Source organism: Spinacia oleracea, chromosome 6, assembly GCF_020520425.1.
Source record: "Spinacia oleracea cultivar Varoflay chromosome 6, BTI_SOV_V1, whole genome shotgun sequence".
Classification (NCBI taxonomy): domain Eukaryota; kingdom Viridiplantae; phylum Streptophyta; class Magnoliopsida; order Caryophyllales; family Amaranthaceae; genus Spinacia; species Spinacia oleracea.
In genome coordinates, this window is record NC_079492.1 from 96,908,913 (window position 1) to 96,928,605 (window position 19,693).

Genomic DNA, 19,693 nt, shown 5'->3' on the forward strand with positions numbered 1-19,693 from the left:
TGAGAGATTAGAAATTACGTAATTAGTTTTAGTTTTCATTTTCAGATTTCATAATTAGGATTCTAGAGAGAGAATTAGATTAGGGCTTAGATTAGAGATTAGGATTAGGATTCTTAGCTTCAAATTCTTGATTCTTAGTTGAATTCAATCATTAATTTTCAGATTTCTTTTCTCTTTCATTTGAGTTTTGTTCTTCAATTTTGTTCTTCAAGTTTGATGCAATTTCAATGATTCAAGGTATAATTCTAATTCTTCTTTTGATTTGTTCTTTCTTTCCTTTAATGCTTCATTAATTTCGTTCTTGCTTTGATTTTATTGTTGAATTCTAGAATTAGTTTCATATTTTGAATGTTCTTGATTTTTTCCCAATTTTGATATTTGAATTTTCTGAATTTTGTTGTTTCAATTAGTTTCATTAATTCAATTAGTTTCATTAATTCAATTAGTTTCATGATTAGGATTAATTTTAGTTTAATGTTGATGTTAATCATGCTAATTGAGTAGTTCATAGTCTAGAGATTTAGGGTGAAGCCTTGGGATTTAATTTGGGAAATTTTGGGGAATTCATGATTGATGTTATGATTAAATGTGATTTGGTGATAGGATATCCATGACTAATTGAGTAGTAGTTGCAAATGCTAGTTGATTAGAATTGATTGGAATGCATAGTTTAGGTCTGGCAAGACACTGTGAACCTCTTTTATGCAAGTGAATAGTTGTTCTTATATGCAAGTGGTCTAGTTTAGGACTATGCGAAAGCTTTTCCATATATTAGATGCTTCGCGTGCTCCATCCGAGAGGTGGCGAGCACGTCATTAGTTTCTATTCCCCTATGCATCAAGTCTTTGCATATTCATTGTGTTTTGACCTTGTTCTTCCCTTAATTCAATTTCCATTGCCGATTCCCGAAATCTCTAGAATTTCTTTGCTTGTTTGTATTTCGTGCTTTTCTTGCTTTCATTAGATTAATTCTCAAACTCATTTTCCATTCGAATTAGCTTTTGAACGCATTAGATTGAAAAGTCAAACATATTTATTCTCTTGGGACGATCCCTATGCTTGCCGCTATAGTCAATATAGCCGGTTAGTTAGGAGTTTATAAATTTTGTTTGGTTAGGTGGTGTTCGTATAACGACGGAAAATCGCCTTATCACTCGTCTGTATAAATAGGGACCTATTGTGCTCATTATTTATCACTTTTGCTTGCTTTCTTGCCTTTACTTTATCGTTTGAGTAATCACAAGCCCCCAGTTTTTAGTTTCATCATGTGTGTTCCTACCATGTCTCTTAGGTGTGTTGTAGGGAAGTGGTTACGTGCACTTAGTCCCATTGAGAAATCTCTGCTAAAATAATATAATCTAGATGCATTCTTAGGTCTATTACAGTCAAAGAAACCGCATATTTCATCAATTCGGTCTCGTATTCTTTGTATTTAAATTGACAGAAAAGGATCTAATAAACCAGTTTTCTATAAAAATTGGTTTCTTAGATATATCAAAGAAACCAGGAGAAAACATTGGTCTCTTATGCTAAGAGACCTACTACCTACCGTATAAAGTGAGGTTTCTTTGCCTTGTTTCGCCCGGTTTCTTAGGCTATTTGTGTAGTAGTCTGTCGCGCCTGATGGGCCTCGCACGCTTGCGCGCTTGGCTCCTCGGGCCGGCAGCTTTGCCTTCTCGTATTCACGACCAATGCCTTACGGCTATTGTTTCTCGTATAGTACTTGACGAATCACCATCGTACGATACGATTATTCGTTTCGCCTAACTTACGAATATACGCAATACGATATACGAATCCGATCCAACGTCATATCGTATATTTATGTTTTTCCGATCTAATTCCCGAAAAGCAATTAAATGAATTTCCAATTCGTTTAATTCGGTGATCTGTTACATGCCAATGGTGTGACCTTATAGGTTCAGTCAAGAGTAAGCTGTGAGCCTAATATAGATTAGAACCCATTGATCGAAAGCATTGCTCCAGCCAGCTGCCAGGATCACTTGATCTCACTGAATTAATTGTTCGTAATTAATCTGAACCTTGGTATTAGACTAATTCACCTTGGGTGAAGGACATATTTCCTTAATATTCTCTATTTTTGACAGATCATGCTTTAGCCTTTTAAGACACTCATAACTGATCATGTCAGATGCTCCCGATATCCACTAATATTCGCCTGACCCGTAGGTCGGCCACCTTCAATTCTACAACCAACGGGTCATCATGAGGAGTTGCAATTTTTTCCCCTGTCTGCCTCAGAGATCACTACCTTGGGAAAGTTATTCAAGGGTGCCTTTCCAGACAACATGACTTGCCCCAATCTATGAGCGTAGTCTTTCTGGCCTTGCGTAGTCGGACCGCCTGCTGCTAGCCCACCTGAAACCACAGCCACGAATTCTGGATCAGTGTCATTCCCATCGGCCTTAGCATTAATGGGCTTTGCTTTTATGTAGAATTTCTTAGCACTGCCGCAAGACTTCTTGCTTAGGTAACTATTCAAGAATCCCTTTACAGCTAGACCATTCAAAGCCCTCTTAAGACTTCGGAAGTCCTTAGTGTCGTGCCCCACTTCAGCACGATATTGTAAATTTACAATAGAGATTCTGATCCCGACTTTCTACATGCGACTTCATGGGATAAGGTCGATCAATTTCAAACTTGTTTCCCACGTCAAGCAGAATGGTGCACAAATCCGTGTTGTACTCAATTTTATTATTGTCATATCGCCCTTTTCTGTCTAACGGACGCTGCGCCTTTCTCATGATCTCTTGATATTGCCCATGTTCCGTTCGGCCTGTTGGATTTCTTTGGATCTTTTTTAGGCTTCTGTTCTTGAGTGTCAACATTATAACCCTCCTTGGTTACAGAGCAGATTTTTGTGCTTGAATGAAACCCTCGACCTCTTCCAACACTTATGGCATAGTTCTTACACTTTTCTTCACTATGTCAAACTTGAACGACCCTTTCTTGAGACCTCGAATAAAGTTGTCAAAGGCCACACCATCTGGTAGGTTTGGGATCTAACCCGCCTCCACATTGAATCGCCGCACATAACTTCTCAAAGACTCCTTGTCACCTTGCTGCACTTTGGCCAGATGCATACTAGTTTTCTTCTCCTCCTTGTACGCCATGAATCTCTTCGAGAATAGAAGGTTTAACTTGGCAAAATTGTTGATGGCCCCTGAGGGCAGAGATTCAAACCACTTCGAGGCGGATCCTTTGAGGGTTGCCGGAAAATGTTTGCACCAAGTAGCATTCTTTGTGCCTTGGACATACATATGATGCTTGTATGCCAACAGATGCATATCGGGATCAGTCGTCCCATCATATGCTTCAATCATTGGAGCTTTGATCTTTGCTTCCTTTGGCTCATTCATTATGGCAGGACTAAATGGGGTCGAATAGCCAAGCGTCGTACCTGTCAATCCTTGTCAAATATGCCCAACATGATCATGGGGACGAGACCTGGACGACCTCCGTCGAGAACTAACCGGTATGTCATTGTAGTATGAGCTCCTTTGAGAGAGGAGTGGTTGATCAGGCATGGGAGGAGTAGAAGTAGTGTCTGACATCTTTGTTTCAATGGAATGTACTCCCTAACTTACCCCTGGCTGACTCGGGCCATCCTGTTGAGCAGCTGTCTGAGGTGGATTCCGCCTAGGTTGGTATAGAGGAAGATTCTGATCTCTGGTCCATGTGAGCCTTCTGAAGGTCGTAGTCGTTGCTTGATTCTCGAGTGGTGAATTGGCCTACGATCTCCAAACATTGTTCCCTAGACCGCCCATTGGAGGAGTTTGTGAGTTAGAATGATTTTCCAGAGACTTCCTGACTTGCTCTTCAACCGTCCCTGCTATTTGAACCCTAAACTGGCTAAGATCTCTACTAGTTGGCAAGCCGTGACCGAAACATTCTCCTGTATGGCTGTCTGAGGATTAGATCCCAAATGCCCCACAGGAGGAAGCTTAGTTTCATCCTCCACAATGACCTCGTCTGACTGACCGGTCTGGTAAGAGGTAATAGGTTGACCATCTACCCTCTTCTAGTCATCCGAGCGGTTGCATGGCTGGTTAGGAATCACAGGAGTCATGTTGACGTGAAGTGCGGAAACGGTTAGTTATATCACCCTCCCCACATACGACACCAAATGTTGTTGGGGTTTTGTCCTTATGCTGATGATGTGGAGGTCTCCGATACACCATTCCCGGACTCGTCCTTTCAAATCGCCGGAATCCTGCAAAACAAGGGATTTCCTCTCGGAAAACCCCCTCCGATGCTGAAGTAAGTAATCTGTATTTAGAGAGAGAAAATAAAGAGAGAGAATAAGTAGAGAGAGAGAGAGTAATTGTACTTTCTAAAATGATTTTTTTGACCCCCACAATGAGGTAAGAGGGTTTGTATTTATAGCTTTTTGGGAAAAGTGCTTTGTCAGCATTTACCCTAAAACCAAGCCATATGATTGGCTCATTCATGTCATAAGGACAAGTGTCCTTACATGTTTGTGGTCCTTTGCTTGATCAGGCTCTTTTTGTAGGCCTTGGGCCTATTGGAGAGTTTGTACTCATGCCAATAGAGGAAATATTCTGATTATTTTCCATAATGACACATGTCAATTAGCTATAAGGGTGCTTTGCCATGTCATAAGTTTACTAAAAGTACGACACGTGTCCAATGATCTTGACACGTGCAACTCTGTTATTGGTTCATGGTGAACATACTCTTTTTGTCCACATCATTAATGATGCAATGTTTTTAGGTAGATAAATTTTCCAGTCTGTTAATATTAAACCCAATATGGCAATGAGTTTCAATTATGGTATATTACTAGATATTTATTTAGGAGATATATTATGTAATTGTATTTCTATTTTACAAGTTGTATTTTAGGGATAGATTTGTTAGTATATTGCTTTCTCCTAAATTGTAATATTATAGTAATATTGTGTTTCCTAATACTAGGACTAGGGTTAGGAAGTTGGGGTATATAAATAGGGATTTATATCCCATTATGATTGATATGCTTGAGATCCTGAGCTTGAGCATAGTTTGAGAGAAACAATTATGAGGTTGATTGATTATATTGTTAATAACGGGTTTGATTAATAATATAAGTTGGGACGTGGGTATACCACGTTATTTATATTGTGTGTACTTTGTCTAGATTGTTATCTCGTACTATTTCTAACAAGTGGTATCAGAGCTAAGGTTCGTGATGGAGAAATTTGGTGGAAGGTTCGAGATTCAATTGTTCAATGGAAGGAACAATTTTTCCTTATGGAAGAGTACGGTGAAAGATCTCCTAATCCAGCAAGGGTTGTATGGAACCCTGGAAGACAAGAAGTCAACCGAAGTAGAAAAGGCAAAGTAGGAAGACATGAAGTTACGTGCGGCATCGACAATCCGGTTGGCCCTTGCACCGGAAATTAAGTATGGTGTTCTTGAGGAAGATAACCCTAAAAGTTTGTGAGAAAAGTTGACAAAGACATATCAGTCTAAGTCTTTGGCCAACAAGTTATTTCTCAAGAAAGATTTGTTCGAACTCGAAATGGAAGAAGATGGAGATTTGAGAGATCATCTGAATCGTTTCAATGGCTTGATCAACCAACTGAATAATTTGGATGAAAAATTAAAGGATGGGGACAAAGCTATTCTTCTACTTGTGTCTCTACCAAAGAAGTATAATTTTGTAATTACTTCTTTGTTGGTGGGGAAAACGAAGTTGGCTTTGGAAGAGACTATTGTTGTTCTTCTAGAGAACGAAAAATTGATGGAGCAAGGATCGAGTGACTCATCAGATGGAGGAGCATTCGTGGTAGATGCACGTGACAAGAGAAATAAATTTGGTAAGAAACATAACCCTAATATTAAGTGTTTCTATTGTGGAGAGTAGGGTCATATACAAACTATGTGTCCCAAAGCAAAAGAAGACTTGAAGGAGTTGAAGAAAACTCGCGAGAAGGGACGTGTTTCGTATGCGTAAGGAGATGATGATGATGCTGGTGATGCTCTTTTGGTTTAAGAATATAAGGGGCCAAAAGACGGTTGGGTGCTTGACTCGGGAAGTTCTCATCACATATGTGCTATTAGGGAATGGTTCTCATCCTATGAAGAGTGTGAAGGGAAGATGGTTACTTTACCGGATGGTAAGAAAGTAAAAGTTGAAGGCATTGGTGAGGTTGCGGTAAAACTTTGCAATGGCCGTGTTTGGAAGTTAGCTGAAGTGAGGTACGTACCAAAGCTAGAAAGGAATCTAATTTCATTGGGTAGATTAGATGGTTTGGTTATACTGTTATGGTGAACAACAGTAGTTTGGATCGAGGTCACTAAAAAGGGCTCGGTGATACTCAAAGGTTAGAAGAATAAAAGAATTCTATTTGTGTTAGATGGAGATGTTCTTGTTCGAGGGGAGGCATTCTCGGATTGACGACGGTGTTTCAATGGTGACCGTTAAATCGGTTGTGAAACCATATTGGGTTGAAAGGGGGGAATTGATAATATTAAACCCACTATGTCAATGAGTTTCAGTTATGGTATATTACTAGATATTTATTTAGGAGATATATATATTATGTAATTGTATTCCTATTTTACGAGTTGTATTTTAGGGATAGATTTGTTAGTATATTGCTTTCTCCTAAATTTTAATATTCTAGTAATATTGTGTTTCCTAATACTAGGACTAGGGTTAGGAAGTTGGGGTATATGAATAGGGATTTATATACCATTATGATTGATATGCTTGAGATCCTGTGCTTGAACATAGTTTGAGAGAAACACATGTGAGGTTGATTGATTGTATTGTTAATTACGGTTTTGATTAATAATACAAGTTGGGACGTGGGTATACCACGTTATTTATATTGTGTGTGTGCTTTGTCTAGATTGTTATCTACTTATCTCGTACTATTTCTAACTAGGGGCGGACCTATAGTTCCCCCGTAGGGACCATAGGGACCCCCATCATTTTGTAAAAAAAATCAGAAAGTAAATGTATTTTGGAAAAAAATTAAACAAATGTATTTAAATAAGGAAAACAATATGAATAAGACAAAGAGATAGTTGGAAAGTGAAAAAGTGGGACAATAGTTCTCAATTTTTAAAGCTAGTCACGTGAAATCTGTCAATTCATCATTTGAGATTACTTTTTTATTCTATTAAAAACAAAACTAAAACCCCAACAGTCAGACTGTTCTCGATCCAAGTCTCTGTTTTTTCTGAGCGTGCTTGTCTATGCAAGTTGCTGCACAATCAAGCTTATCAAATGTGGAAGCGAAGAAGCTAGCTGCACATCTGACAAGCCTTGGGGTAAATCCAGTCAGCATACCCTCAATATTGAATGGTGCCAACACATCAGTCAATATTTTTCATTTTGGGGGAAAAGCTAAGGAAAATGGGGGGAATTTTTTTGATAAAAAGGCGCCATCTAGCTCGCACAAGCGGGAGTTTTGCCGCCCAAATTAAGTGAAAAAAGTCCAACGAAATTTGTTCCATTTCCACGAAATATTATTAATCAGAAAATCAGTTCATCGGTAATTCTCATCTTCTCTATATTTGTTTCATATCCAACCCATTTCTCTCTCTTCTCCGGCCTCCATGGTTGTGGTCACCTCTCTCTCTATTTCACGTATAGCAAATCCCCACTATTTCACCATCAAAAAAACTTCCCAGAAAGATTGATTGATTTAATTGGGAAAAGGGTTTGATATTTTTCTGGAAATAATAATGAGGATTACGGTAGTTTGCTTTCATAACCAACTAGACAAATTAAAACATAGTACCACAACATATTTGTGAAATTTCAGCCAACCCTGCTATTTACAATAGTGTTCTACTCAAATTATGAATTGATTATGGTAATTGATAATTATTATTGCAAGCATGGTTGATATTGAGGAAATTAGGATGTTGAAGTTTTTTTCATATTTTTCTTTTATGGATAAATGTCGAAGTTAATGTTGACGGAGATGTCGAAGTTAATGTTGGATTGTTGATCTTGTGAGTTTGAAAGATATTTTTTTTATATATATATATATATTTTAATTACTTAATAGGCTTTTATTTTTATGTTTATAGGGGTTGGATTTAAAGTGGGTTAGCACACTCTTTTGATAGATTTATTTTGTGTGATGATTAATAAGTATCTTGTTATAACTGGCAAAAAATAATCTCACACATTAAATATAAGTAATTTATGTGATATTTATTCATTTTTTCAAAATCGTACAACATTTTATTAATTAGCAAATCCTATTTTGCGTCTTAATTAATTTATTATTTAGAAATAAAATGAATGCTATAAAAGAATAATGTTCAGAAATGTCTTTTTACACAATCAAGTAATGACTAACTTTTATCAAACCTCTAAGTGTCCAAACAAGTGTATATGAACGCTTAGTCAAATCCGCCATAAAATCTGCTAAACAAAAAGGTAATCAACTACCTACTAATGCAAACAGTAAATATCTAAACACTAAACTCTATCTACCAAATAGGGTCATTGTGTCTTTTTTAGTAAAAAGAATCTGATAAAAAATGAATTTGGTTTGACGGACTCCAGCTTTCAAGTTTAAGTTAAGATATCCTTTACTTTGTTATTATAGGAAAAGAAAAAAAAAGAAAAAAAATACACATGTAATAAGGAAAATAAAAATAAATTTTACAGTAAAATTAATTAAATTTATATTGTTCTATATTTAATAAAAAATGAATAAGTCATACAGAAATCTAAAACACATTCATACATGAAAATAATTATTTTTTTTGTTCGAATGAGCTGCAATATAAGTTACAAATGGGAGAGCAATGATTTGAACTTGAGACCTATCGTGAGTTCGTAACAGGCTCTAAGTCTTAACCAATAGGCCAAGACGTCATTGGTACAGAAATAAAAATTGGTTGGAGATAAACTGGATTAAAGTTTTTAGGAGAGTTCAGAACCTGAAACACCTAATGCGGAGTATGTAGTTTGTAAGTTAATTAATATGAACAAACACAAACAATTTATTAAAAAAACATTTGTAAGAAAGTCTACCATGTCATGTGGTGCTTTCCTCTTTCAATTCAACCACATGACATTCTATGTCATCTACATATATTTAAAAATCCCAAAATTAGAAACACGTGTATAGTTTTGTCGAACACGAACACACTATGTTATACAAGTAGTAATGATGGATTTATTTATTCCTCTCATGCCCTTATATTTTTGCTTGTGTATTAAAAAAAATAGAAAAACACCTTTTACTTACAATTTTATTCTTTTAAAAGAAAAAATAAAACTAAAGCATACTAGTAAAACAAGTGTTTTCATACTAAAACAAATACTATACGATTACTAAATTAATTCAAAATAATTAGAAAAGAAAAGTTGGTTAAGTTTCTAAGTCTAAATGTGTCATTGAGATGGTTCAATATGATAAATATAACTTTACACGTAGTTCTAAAAAAAAGTATACATTCATATTTTCATGTACAAGTATACGGTTTATTCATTAAGGGGTTTAACTAGGTTTTGTTTATTTCACCTTATTTTAGTACCTTATTTTTTATTTTAGATCAAACCATATCAGACCTGGTCATAATCAATATGTTTTGATCATGTCCATATTAGAACTCTATCTAGACAGAACGATTTATTTTCTTATTTGGAGCTCCTCTCTTCTTTCGAATCAAAAAAAATGTACGGCCAGGTCAGATTCAATATGCCAAATCAGAACCGATCTATCCAGATCATGGATGTCCTAATTAGGACCAATATGTGCATGTCAAACAAAAAAATGAGTTAAGGGGAAAACTCTATACATAATTCTCAAAAATGTCAAACCTCTAGATTTCTGTATAACTTATTCATTTGTTCTAAACACAATGTTATACTTCCTTCGTTTCTTAGTAGATGACACAATGTGATTTTTGACAATTCACATAAACTCATATGGTTTCCTTTTGTGATTTATATTTAAGAAAAACATAGTCATGTTGGATCTTATTAGATTTGTCTTAATGAATATTTTTAAAATATCAACTTTTATAACTTTTTACAACTTTTATAACCTCGTTGTATTGATTTTTTGTTGTCCGTTACATAATACTTGGTGAGTGGGTGATGTGGCATGAGGAGAGTACTACGTGACACATATACATTTTCCACGACGCCTTTTAATATATTAGTATAGATTATATATTGTATGTTATTCAATTTCATTTAATTATATGTCTATACGACTTAAATAAATACTATATAATATTTACTGTATGCAGTACTATATTTATTAACCGATGATTAAATTAATACGTATGAATCATTATATAATCTTAAATTTGTATTAATTAACTATGTATTATACAGTGCAAGGGTTAGTATAGACCTTAATGGTGAACCAGAGGCCGATGAAGGAACGCTTGTGAATGTTACTACGTCGAAACCCCCTAGAGGAGGAATGTCTTTTGATTCCGGTCTGGAATTTAGTAAATTTTGTCACCGTTATGCTTATAATGAAGGTTTTGAGTTGTTTGTGAGTAGTAATACCTTAAAGAAGGAGTACAAGGATAAGGGTGTTTGTAAAATAGGTGTTGGAGAACATGAGGCTAGACCGCATATGATGGAACGAATAAGATTAAAATGTAAGAAGGGAGGTGTTAAAAACAATGTTGTTCTAATGTTACTGGTTGCAAAATGTTTGTTTATGGTTCATTAAATATATCCTTTACTTTGTTATTATAGAAAAAGAAAATAAAAATAAAATACAGATAATAAGGAAAATAAAAATAAATTTTTGAATTATATTTTCGAATTAAAAAAAATCAAGTGTCATGTAGATAATTAATTAGGCGTCACGTAGATAATTATTTAGGTAATTACTAATATATATAACTCCATCCAAAATCAAACACTCTAATAATTAAAAAATAAATCTAGAATAAAATTCATCCAAAATCAAACACTAATCTAAAATAAAATTCAGTCAAAATCAAACACTAATCTAGAGTTAAATTCAATCTAAAATCAAACACAAATCATTAGAGCGCTACGTATAAAATCTAATGCTTTCGGCCAATGAAAAATAATATTTTGAAATTATTTTTGAATTAAAAAAGTCGAGTGCCACGCAGATAAAAGAGCTTGAAAATGAATAAACGGTGAGCTAAATCAATAAAATTAAAACGTATAAAACTTGAAAATGAATAAACGGTGAACCTCTAAAAAAAACACCAATGTTTACACCTCTAATAATCAAATGAAATGTAACAATTAAGAGCATATAGTTAAAGATTTAAGCTTTAATTTTATATTATTTAAAACTCAACGTTTATTAATCGAAACTCGTCGTTTATTCATCTTCAAGTTTATACGTTTTGATTTTTATTCATTCAGCTCACGTTTATTTATTCTCAAGTTTTTATTTATTTTCAATATGTGGTAATGACCAATGACGTAGTTGGCTAGATGCAAACTTTATTTTTATTGTTCTAATAATGACCAAAAGGTTATTTGGAAATTACCAACCTTCGATGCATAATGGTTGAGTTTTGTGCAATTTCCAAATAACTCGTTGGTCATTACCAAAACAGAAAAACGAATTACCAAAAGATTATTTGGAAATTACCAACCTTTGGGTTTTTTTCGTTTTCTTCATTATGATAATCCAATTTATAAATGTAAAGGAGATTTCAATCACATAAAGTCATATGTTAGTGTTTAAGTTATTTTTGATTAAAAATAAATATTTTTGAAAAAAAAACACCAATCTTTACAACTCTAAGAATCAAATGAAATGTAACAATTAAGAGCATATAGTTAAAGATTCGGGCTTCAATTTTATATTATTTAAAACTCAACGTTTATTCATCGAAACTCGCCGTTTATTCATCTTCAAGTTTTATAAGTTTTGATTTTTATTTATTCAGCTCACGTTTATTCATTCTCAAGTTTTTATTTATTTTCAATATGTGGTAATGACCAATGACGTAGTTGGCTAGATGCAAACTTTATTTTTTTTGTTCTAATAATGACCAAAAGGTTATTTGAAAATTACCAACCTTCGATGCATAATGGTTGAGTTTTGTGCAATTTCCAAATAACCCGTTGGTCATTACCAAAACAGAAAAACGAATTACAAAAAGATTATTTGGAAATTATCAACCTTTGGATTTTTTTCGTTTTCTTCATTATGATAATCCAATTTATAAATGTAAAGGAGATTTCAATCACACAAAGTCATATGTTAGTGTTTAAGTTATTTTTTATTAAAAATAAATATTTTTGAAAAAAAAACACCAATGTTTACACCTCTAATAATCAAATGAAATGTAACAATTAAGAGCATATAGTTAAAGATTTAAGCTTTAATTTTATATTATTTAAAACTCAACGTTTATTAATCGAAACTCGTCGTTTATTCATCTTCAAGTTTATACGTTTTGATTTTTATTCATTCAGCTCACGTTTATTTATTCTCAAGTTTTTATTTATTTTCAATATGTGGTAATGACCAATGACGTAGTTGGCTAGATGCAAACTTTATTTTTATTGTTCTAATAATGACCAAAAGGTTATTTGGAAATTACCAACCTTCGATGCATAATGGTTGAGTTTTGTGCAATTTCCAAATAACTCGTTGGTCATTACCAAAACAGAAAAACGAATTACCAAAAGATTATTTGGAAATTACCAACCTTTGGGTTTTTTTCGTTTTCTTCATAATGATAATCCAATTTATAAATGTAAAGGGGATTTCAATCACACAAAGTCATATGTTAGTGTTTAAGTTATTTTTGAGTAAAAATAAATATTTTTGAAAAAAAAAACACACCAATTTTTACACCTCTAAGAATCAAATGAAATGTAACAATTAAGAGCATATAGTTAAAGATTTAAGCTTTAATTTTATATTATTTAAAACTCAACGTTTATTAATCGAAACTCGCCGTTTATTCATCTTCAAGTTTATACGTTTTGATTTTTATTCATTCAGCTCACGTTTATTCATTCTCAAGTTTTTATTTATTTTCAATATGTGGTAATTACCAATGACGTAGTTGGCTAGATGCAAACTTTATTTTTATTGTTCTAATAATGACCAAAAGGTTATTTGGAAATTACCAACCTTCGATGCATAATGGTTGAGTTTTGTGCAATTTCCAAATAACCCGTTGGTCATTACCAAAACAGAAAAACGAATTACCAAAAGATTATTTGGAAATTACCAACCTTTGGGTTTTTTTCGTTTTCTTCATAATAATAATCCAATATATAATGTAAAGGAGGTTTCAATCACATAAAGTCATATGTTAGTGTTTAAGTTATTTTTGATTAAAAATAAATATTTTTGAAAAAAAAAACACTAATCTTTACAACTCTAAGAATCAAATGAAATGTAACAATTAAGAGCATATAGTTAAAGATTTGAGCTTCAATTTTATATTATTTAAAACTCCACGTTTATTCATCGAAAATCGCCGTTTATTCATCTTCAAGTTTTATAAGTTTTGATTTTTATTTATTCAGCTCACGTTTATTCATTCTCAAGTTTTTATTTATTTTCAATATGTGGTAATGACCAATGACATAGTTGGCTAGATGCAAACTTTATTTTTTTTGTTTAAATAATGACCAAAATGTTATTTGGAAATTACCAACTTTCGATGCATAATGGTTGAGTTTTGTGCAATTTTCAAATAACCCGTTGGTCATTACCAAAACAGAAAAACGAATTACCAAAAGATTATTTGGAAATTACCAACCTTTGAATTTTTTCGTTTTCTTCATTATGATAATCCAATTTATAAATGTAAAGGAAATTTCAATCACACAAAGTCATATGTTAGTGTTTAAGTTGTTTTTTTATCAAAAAAAATATTTTTAAAAGAAATACCCATGTCACTCCTATAGGAATCAAATCAAATGCAACGATTAAGAACTTGTAATTAAAGATTTAAATTTCACTTTTATACATTTTTAATATTTTTTATTTAGTTCATTGATTTTTTTAAATAATTTTTTCCGCTTTACACACCAATTTAATTAAAAGAAAATGCTAACATAATATTTAATAAATTGAATTTCAATTAATTTTTATTTTCTCATTTTTAATCCTTTTATATATTACTATCTTTAAACTCAACTTTTATTCTTTTATCTTAACTTGTATTTTCTTAAAATCTAATTTTATTCACTTAAACTTCACCACATTTCACCACACCCACCTAAACTACACCACACCCACCTAAACTACACTACACTCCCACCCTCATCTCTCCAAGAAAAGATTACACCCTTCCTGGTTTCCTCCACCACCATCAACCCACAACAAAACCCACCACCACCCTTGTCTCTCCGCCGTTTTCTTCCTAGTCGCCGCAATTCCTCGCCGCCCTCCTCTTCCTTGCCGGCGCAACTCCACCTGCCGCCATTGTCTTCTCCGTCCAAGCAACTTCAGCTCTTCCTCTGCGCTTCCTCCCTCTTCGAATCTCCTTCCGCCGCGCTTCCTCCCTCTTCGAATCTCCTTCCGCCGCCCTTCCTCTCTCCCTCCCAAACCCTTCTCGAATAACCTCTGCGCTTCCTCCCTCTTTGAATCTCCTTCCGCCGCCCTTCCTCTCTCCCTCCCCAGCCCTTCTCGCCGCCACCACCACCATCAATTGCGCAACCCATTCGACGCCGCCCTACACCACCATCACCTCACGCAAGCCTCCTTATATTTCCAGATTTAATTTTCTAGATTTTCCAGATTTAAGTTTGACAAATTTTTGATAAGTTTTCAAATTTAATTGGATTAAAAATTCTAAATTTCTTTTAGAATTTACTTCAATTTTTTTGGGCAAAAAATTAAAAGAATTGAACATTATAAAAAAAAAAAACTGATATTTATTTTTGTTAAAAAATGATTTAAAAGATTTTCTGAAATAATAAATATGATTTTAAGTAAATAAATAAAAATAATTTTAAGTAAATAAATATAAAGGATAAAAGAAAAGAAAGATATTTAAGACTAAAAGAAAAAGGAGAAAGTAAAAAAATTTAAAGGGCTAGGATCTATTTGCCTATGGTGATACTATTTAGGAGTATCACCTTAGAATTCTCATATTTAATGGTCATGGTTTTTATGTTGGACTAATTAAGTAATTAATAATAGTCACACGGACCCATTTATGTGATAATGGTCTAGTGTTTAGGATTAAAAAGTTTTATGTTTCACTTATATATTTCTTACGTAGTACTCCCTCCGTTCTTAAATAAGTGTCACATTTCCTTTTTTGGCGTTCCCTTATAAGTATCAATTTCTATTTTTGAACATATACTTTTCCCACTTTTCCCACTTTTCCATACACTTTTCACACTTTTCCATACACTTTTTCCACTTTTCTATAAATCATGATTACTTTTACTTACACATTCTACACTTTTCCACTTTTCAATCCCCACATCCACTTTTATTTGTACTTTATTCAATTAAACAATTAGCTACTTTATCCTTTCCCAAAAAAAAACATTCTCAATCATTAACTCTTACACACTTTACAATTTTATTAATTACCGTGTCGGAGCCCAAATATGACACTTATTTAGGAACGGAGGGAGTATTCCATTATCAATTATTTTATTCATTTTCGATTTTTCGGCTCTGTTTGCATTGAATAACAAGGATCTTCGGGCATATTAGTTTTAGAAGGAATGGATTTATAAATATGGGCTTATAAATTCATCTGTTACTTTTTCTTTGACATAAGAATTCATCTGTTACTTAACAAGTTAGTGATGATGATCGTACGAAGTTGTTTCAAGGAAAGCAAAATTGTTCCAGACAATTGTAATATTTGTACTAATTTTCATTTGTTTCCTTGTATCATATGAACGGATTATTAGTTCTGTTTTTTAAAATGTGTAGTTGACTTTTAAAATTTTTGCGCAACGAAGTTGTATAAAATTTGGGACCCCCATTTTATAATTTCTGGGTCCGTCCCTATTTATAACACAATCAAATATTATTAAATTAGTCAAATAATTTAAAAACACTAGTGGACGAGGCGCGCGTTGCGCGCGGTTTGCTCCGGAATAACTAAATTGATATGTAACTTTATTCTAATGCTCTATATATATTTATACTAATGATACGTAGAGTGACAAGTTGTACCGACTTTGATTTAATGCTTACTTCACAATATCATAGCTTAGGAATAACTAATTTGATATCAACTTTGTTCTAATGCTCTACATTTATTGTACTAATGATATGTAGAAGGACAAGTTGTACCGGCTTTGATTTAATTCTTACATCATAATATATGCTATGTCGTTTGTCTGCTATGTTATTAAATTTTTTACCTCTCGAAGTCAATGACAGTTTTATGGATATGCCGAACAACTTCTTGTTGATATGTTTAATCCTATTTCAGATGTCCGGTAATGGGAGAAATTTAATAATAATAAGAATAAAATTTAAATTTTAATGGGTATCATTAAATTAAAAAGTAAAATAAAATTTAGTGTTAAGTTACTGTTCATAAGACTCCCACTTTTTAAGGGTTAAAGATTCATTCATGCACATGACTTAATCTAATTACACACACAAAAAAAAAAAAGGACATATTTTGAGATTTTTTGTATGTTTTTAAACATTATCTACGGAAATTGCCGGAAGTGATGCATTTTTATCGAAGAGCGAATGAAAAATAATCGGTTATTCAATAAAAATCGCGACTGCTGGTAGCCTGTAGACGCAGCCACGCAGGCACGCACAAGTCACAACTCGCAAGTCGCAATACACGACTTTGAAATTTCTTTTCAGTCTTCATCCCCCATTGACCCTTTTGAAGGATACATAAACACCCAACTTTCAATTAATTCAATCCTCCATCAATGGCGACGATCTATAGTTGTAAAGAGTGCACAACAAACCTAAACCTAACCACAAACCGCATCTTCCCACCTAATTTCTACTTCGAAGCTGGCAACAAAAACTCTCTCTCCTTCTCATGGATCGACCCAGATAAATTCAAGTTTGAAAACGAGGACAAAATCAGACCCTTTTTTGAAACCCTAAATTATTGGGGAATTCAGAGGAAAAGAACCAAGATTATGTGCAAAAATTGTGGTAAACTTCTGGGTTATGTGTATGACGATGGCCCTCCTTTGGTTGATACTCCTGGTCAATTCCATTTTGGGCCAAGTCAAGTTATTCCCAGAAATCCCAGGTTCAGATTCAGGTCTAAGGCTTTAGTACTTACTTCTGATTCTTAATAATTGTATTGTAATTCTTCTTGTCAATTTTGCTTAGTTGTTGAATGATTGTGTTCCTTGTAATGTGTGATTGTAGAGATTACGATGTTATTGATTTTTTTTTTTTTTTTTTTTTTTTTAATTTTGTAATTCTTATTGTAAATTTTGTGTAATTGTTGAATGATTGTGTGCTTGTAACTAAATGGGATTTTAGAGATTGTGATTTACTTGCCGAACTCTTATTTATACTGCTAGTTCGAATTTGGTTGTCATGGGTTCGAACTACAATTATGAGACGGTGGGTGATTTGATATTTTAGTTGTGTTATTTTTGGGTTTATACCATAGTTTTTTAGCACTATCAGAAATTTTGTTTTTATGTAATTAGCTCACTAGGTATCTTAAAGCATTCCAATCAATTTCTATTTTTATTGGATGTACCGTAAGGATTTGCTAAGAATTTTGTTGGCATTATTGCCTCTATAGCTTGCTTCTCCCTAATCTATCCTCAAATAACTAAGTATAGCTCGAGATGTCAGATTTCTTTTTAGTTGCTGTATCCATAAAATATGAGAATTATTATGGCCAAGTACATATTTATCGTCTGTCAAGGAACTTTCTGTTATATCTCACTGCCGTGCCAAGTTAGAACATGTCTATGCTCATTGTTTCTGGTCATATTGTACTGTGAGTGTGTGTGAGGCTTGTATGTATGTTCTACTACTTGCTGCTGCCTGGTGAACAAGTTTCCCTGGCTTGGTTGCTTTGATTTGCAGCCAAACAGTTAGGAGGGTTTCAGCTCTGTATTTGCCGGGTGCTTATCAGGTTGGGTTTGCGTGGATGATTTGGTCTGCGCAGTGTGCTGGTTGTTGTTGACTTCTAGGATGATTTGGTCTGCGCAGTGTGCTGGTTGTTGTTGACTTCTAGGCTGTGTTCTTCTTGGGGCGTTTATAGTACTCCTGTAAACTTGAATCTAGACAAGTGCTAGCTTAGTTATACTCTTGTAAATTCTTAGTCTTGTTCTGATGGTTTGTCTTTTTCTGTTTTGGTAATTAATACTTGGCTACTTATTTACCCAAGAAAGAGAAATGGATTGATCTTTCATGAATGAATTGCTATGTGTTACCATATTGGTTGTTGGTTTTATCATTACTTTAGTTGCTGAAATAGAAGGGAATGAATCGAATAAGCGAATATTGTAGGAGTTCTTGAACGGGGTAGAGGAGTTTTGTAGATGTGCTATGGAACATCAGGTTACTATAGAGGATGATGGGTTTATTGTGTCAATTGAGAAAATATGAGTGGGGCTAGTATCAAAGCACTAAGGGACCATGTTATTTATCATGGGTTTATGCAACAATATCATGTGTGGATATGGCATGGTGAGATCGGAGGATATAAGGGGAATGCTAGTGAAAATGCAATAAGTGACCACCATGTACGCAATGATGATGTTGAACCTATTGTTGGGGATGAGGAGATGCTTTGGAAGGGAAATGATAAAGGTGAAGAAGATGAGGATGATGATACTGATGAGGATCATATAGATGAGATGAAAGGAGGGAATTCATGGTGATTCTCATTTCTGTCATAAGCTACCGAGAAGCCTTTGGATCTTAGGTGCATTGATCTCACTACATCGTCGACTGTGTCATTGTTGTTCAACGTGAATACAAAGGGCGGTTGGCAGAATGTCACCATTTATTCAGATTGCAAGGCAGCAGTAGAGGGTATAAATCATGAACAAGCTCCAACTTCGAGTCTTACTAACTTATATGGTAAATGTAGGGCATTGTAAAGAACCCAATGAAGCCTCTATGTGAAATTCAGAAGAAGAGAACAACTTAAGGAGGTGGATTACGTGGCAAAGAAGGCAAGGCCCGACTGAGTCTGTTGGATCAAGGCGTTCATATATCCCCCACCATGTTTAGCTAATGATATCTCTATTGACAATGAAACTTATTTTTCGGAAGCATGCTTGCTTCGTAGTAATGCCATAAGTGGCTGTATTTTTACCTCTGTAAGAAATGGGGCTATGTGAACAAACTCTAGATAACCTTTTGATGTTAAGTAATTAATGAAGCTCACCAAAAAAGAAAAAGATTAACTTGGTATTTCACTTTTTTTTTTTTTTTTTAATGAAGAAAAGTGAACAGAAATTAGGATAGTCTTCTCTCGAGACTAACTTGGTATTTCACTATTTCTTCGGGTAGCATGTAGTTTTTTTTTTTGATTAATTCATTGATAAGAAGTCATACGACATTTACATAAAGATTTAAAATCTAATAAATACATGACAATCGAATCAAATAAGAACTTCCTTTCACCATAGCTACGATCGTAGTATATCAAACATTCTGTATACCCTCTTTTATATCGCTGTGATTTACAACCTTCATTGACGAGGGGGTCTATAGATCTGTTGTAGCCGTGACAAATATGATTTCCGTCTGATTCGTCTGATTGTAGTCGAAAGATTGAC

The 19,693-nt window shown here is 33.8% G+C and overlaps 1 protein-coding gene across 1 annotated transcript; it reads left to right on the forward strand.

Annotated features, from left to right (window-relative positions):
- Positions 1 to 16,683: 16,683 nt before the first annotated feature.
- LOC110793207 (uncharacterized) lies at positions 16,684 to 17,525 on the forward strand. The gene has a single exon (XM_021998067.2). The coding sequence runs from the start codon at positions 16,853 to 16,855 to the stop codon at positions 17,231 to 17,233; it is 381 nt and encodes a 126-aa protein (XP_021853759.1). The 5' UTR covers positions 16,684 to 16,852; the 3' UTR covers positions 17,234 to 17,525.
- Positions 17,526 to 19,693: the final 2,168 nt, after the last annotated feature.